At 44.9% G+C, this 4,100-nt stretch overlaps 1 protein-coding gene across 1 annotated transcript in view; it reads left to right on the forward strand.

The window, feature by feature from the left end:
- The window catches only part of jph3b (junctophilin 3b), a 37,228-nt gene extending 34,252 nt beyond the window's left edge, over positions 1–2,976 (forward strand). Inside the window, exon 6 of the mRNA XM_069172712.1 lies at positions 79–2,976. Within this exon, the coding sequence (XP_069028813.1) occupies positions 79–159 (81 nt within the window). The 3' untranslated portion in view covers positions 160–2,976. The remainder of the gene's footprint in view (positions 1–78) is intronic.
- Positions 2,977–4,100: the final 1,124 nt, after the last annotated feature.

Raw genomic sequence — 4,100 nt, forward strand, 5'->3', positions numbered from 1 at the left:
TGTCCTCATTTTTTGACACTTTCCCTCCTCTCTCTCTCTCTCTCTCTTCCTCTTCCTCTTTCTCTCTCTCCCACGCAGGCCTACAGCGCCATCCTGGTCGCCATGGTGATCCTGCTCAACATCGGAGTGGCTATTTTGTTTATCCACTTTTTTATTTAAAGACAGCAGCACTGCTTTAACAGAGTCAGCCTACCTATGCTACAAACAACTATACATTCATATGAGTATTACGGCGATCTCAGCTGCTCCCCCCCGCCCCCAACCCCAACCCCAAACCCCCTCCCTCCCTTCTCGAAGAGGACCGGGACCGGCCCGAAGGGAGGACCGGGGAAACCTTCCCTCTCCGCCCCCCATTGAAAAGAGCTTCCTTCGCCAATCATTCGGGGCTAAAGCTGGATTCAGCAGTTGTGGAGGAAGCAGGAGAAGCGTGTGGAGACGTGGAGGCCGAACCCGTCCAGGTAGCCGGACTACAGGGAGATAATCAGTCCAGGAAAAAACTGGACTCAAAGTGAACTTTCTAAAGAGTTCGCTCGGAGCGAGCCGAACCGGCCTCGGACCACGAGAGCTGCAGCTGCTGCAGACGGGACTGACGAGACGAGACTTTTTTCTTTCCATCTTCAGATCATTAGTTTTCAACAGATTTGTAACTTCTAATTTATTTATTAACATTTTTTTTTTTTTTTTTTCGTTTCTCTCTCATGTACAATACGTTGATGGGTATATTCTTTATTATTTTGTAACCCCTCCACCCCTCCTCTTTATATATCTTAAAAAAAAAGAAAGAAAAGACTCCGGCTTTTTTTTGGGTCCTCCGCCTGCCCCCTTCTCCCCCGTGCCCCCCCCCCCCCACCCACCCACCCACCCACCCACCCCCCGGGATGTTGTAACCGATGGTGGGGTTGTTGGTTTTTTTTTTTGTTGGTTTTTTTATCTCACGCTGGGACGGAGACGGAAAAAAAGTTTAGTTGTTTTTGTTTTTTTTTGCATACTGTGTGTGTACAGTCGGTGTGTGCGATGCTTTTGTCCGTCACTCGCTGGCTTGCGTGCGAGCGTCTCTCCGAGTAGCTCGGTGGCCTTTTTCACGCTGTTTGGTGAACTTTACGCGAGCATTTCACGACGACATCTGACTAGCATCGGCTGACTCTCCATCCACCTCCACACGCACACACACACACACACACACACACACACACACACACACACACACCAGTCAGAGGATGGAGCTTCCTCTAGAGTTGGTGGATGCTGAAGGCTTTTTTTAAGGCGGCGCCCTCCGGCTGCCTCTCTCGAAATTTAACCCCGAAAGTCAAACATCCTTTTTCTCTTTTTTTTTTCTTTTTTTTTTAATAACCTGCAACAATGTCTGAAAACAACAACAACAACAAAAAACACTAGTCGCCCACCCTGCTTCGCTTCTTGCAGCGCAAGTTGATAAAAGTGCAACAATGCATGCGTATGTACCCGTAAACAACAACAACAACAACCAAAAGGCTTCGGAAGCACATGTTAGGTTTTGATAGGGGCAGCGTCTGGAGCCCGGCCTGTTGTTTTGCTATTGATTTTTTTCTGGGATAAATGACGGCCAATTAAAAGCCCCGACGGGGAGTCAGGTGATGAAAAGGCCGTAGTGGCGACGCGACGCTCGGACTGCAGTTCGACCCGTCGACCAGCCGTCCGTGTTCGTTCGAGTGTGTGAACGTGTGTGTGTGTGTGTGTGTGTGTGCGTGCGTGCGTGCGTGCATGTGTGTGTGTGCGTGTGTGTGTGTGTGTGTGTGCATCCTTCCACCTTTTTTCCACCTGATTGGGGATGAGAGGTGGCGGGATGGTTGTGCCCGTTGCCATCGGTAACAACCTCCAGGGAGGCGGCAGCAGCAGCAGCAGGGGGGTGGGTGGGGTGGGCAGAGAGGTTTTTTTGCTGTTCGTTTTTCTGTCCGACAGCATTTTTTTTTTTTTAACTGCGGATTGGAAGTTAAACTGGGCTCATTTCTTGTGTCCCCCCCCCCCACCCACACCCCTCCCCACCTCCCCAGCACCCCTTCTTATTCCTTATTTCATGTTGGGTCCCAGACTGAGATTCAGGTCGGAGGAGCTCTGCTGTTTGCCATCAGCCTGGTGGACGGTGCCCTGCGCCCCCCCCCCCTCCCCCGTTAGTCTGCAGCATGCTACAGCATGCCAAGCTCTCTCTATAGTTTCACTCTTCTTTCTTTCTTTCTTTCTTTCTTTCTTTCTTTCTTTCTTTCTTTCTGTTTCTGGGAATTACTCTGTTTTGTTTTTCAGTTGTGTGGAGAAAATTAATGAAAGTGTTTGAAAGAAAAACGACTTGGCTCCCGTGTTTTTTTTTTCTTTGGTTTGTTTTTCAATCTGTGTTGTGTTTTCGTACTTTGTGTGTGCGGGTTTTTTTTTTTTTTTTTTTTTTTTTGCAGCATCCCTGATGCAGAGAGGGAGTGGTACAGGCCCTAGTTGAGAGGGGAGGGGTGTGGTTACTATGGCAACCTTAACTGAATTTTCCTCCGTCAGCGGAGGGGCGGGGCCTGTCTTCGTGGGCGGGGCTTACCTCCAGAGACCAGTGTTCTCAGAGATGAAGGAGGGATGGAGGGGAGGAAGAGCCAATGATGATAGAAAACAGAAAAGATAAAAATAGCACAGGAGGGCAAGATGAAGGAAAACAAGAGTCAGTTGGTGTTGTTACAAGTTAATCAACATTTTAAAGTCATATTTATTTATTTTTGCGCATGTGTGTATCATCTGTGAGGAGTCCTGATGGACGCAACATCACATTCAGCAGCATCAGGTTGTAACACGGATATCTGACGCCATCTTCTGGACGTAGGTATGAACTACAAAATACAAGCAGCACAGTGACTTCCTTCAAGTATACTGTAAATGTACAGTATATACAGTACCGTATGTATCTATTGAATAATACTCAATAAAAAAAAAATTTGTTCATAAAATGCAATGATTTGCACTATGCAGGCTTCAAGTTTCCACATCTTCACATGACCTCCACATCACTAAAGCAACTTTAAATTGGCCTTGTTTGGATAATTCAAAAATAATTCATTAGTGCAACCGTAACGAAAAATATTCCTTATGATGTTCTTCTTGTTGCTGTTTTCTTGCTACCATGGCTTTGCGAAAAAAAAAAAAAACTGACCTGAGAAAGTTATAATGCTAACCAACTGCTATTTTTTGGTTGTTGATGCAAAACTGGGTCCAAAACTGGCAAAACTCTTGAGCGCCAAGCTGAACGAAAACTGGATGCTGACTCACTATCGCCCCCTAAGGTAACCAAGTGGTACTACATGATGGGACTTAAATCTTCAATTTTGCAAATTTAAACCTTTTTTTTTTACACTTGCAGCAGATGAATTTAAAATATATTCCAGTGTCAAACTGTAAATATGGTGGAAAAAAAAACAACAATGACTAATGGTACTCAACCAGAACATCACACTTTCTAAAAAAGAGGAAGAGAAGAGTGAATTCCCTGTACAACTATAAACTGTGTACAAATTATTGTGTAGGATGATGGATGCTACCCCGTAGAGCCTTTTGTGCAGCATCAGCTGGACTAATATGAAGGTACATTGCCACATATTTTCACCTGAAAGGGAAAAAATATGTTTATAGGCCAATATTTCCCTTTTAATATCACTGTGTACTTACAGCTGACTTTTCTTACTCATGATATTCCAAAAACTCCGGTAAAGTTGTCATTTGATATATTTTGTAAGTTTATTTTTTTTTTTTACCACTTACACAGTATCTGCCTTGGTTCCCTTTAAAACTCGAAAAATCATAACATTTGCAAAGTAATAATTCCCAAGTAGTCGTCTGCAATAAACATATCAGCTTTCATAATAATGAGAGTTGTAAAAAGCATTAGTCGAGTGTGTGAGGCACTTTAAAGACCCAATAACTTGGGTTGACATGTATGAACGCATGAGAAAAAGATGTGCAATAAGAGGGGCGGCGATTATCCCTCTGAAGCAATCGCGAGCGAAGGCCTTGATGACAGACGGGTCCCGCAGCCAATCAGATCACAGCATCCCTCACGGTGGGTTTGTCCTATTGCCAGAGTTTGGATAATGTTATAC

Source organism: Embiotoca jacksoni, unplaced genomic scaffold (genome assembly GCF_022577435.1).
Source record: "Embiotoca jacksoni isolate LCO1_2020_lvr unplaced genomic scaffold, fEmbJac1.0.p SCAF_55, whole genome shotgun sequence".
Taxonomy (NCBI): Eukaryota; Metazoa; Chordata; class Actinopteri; family Embiotocidae; genus Embiotoca; species Embiotoca jacksoni.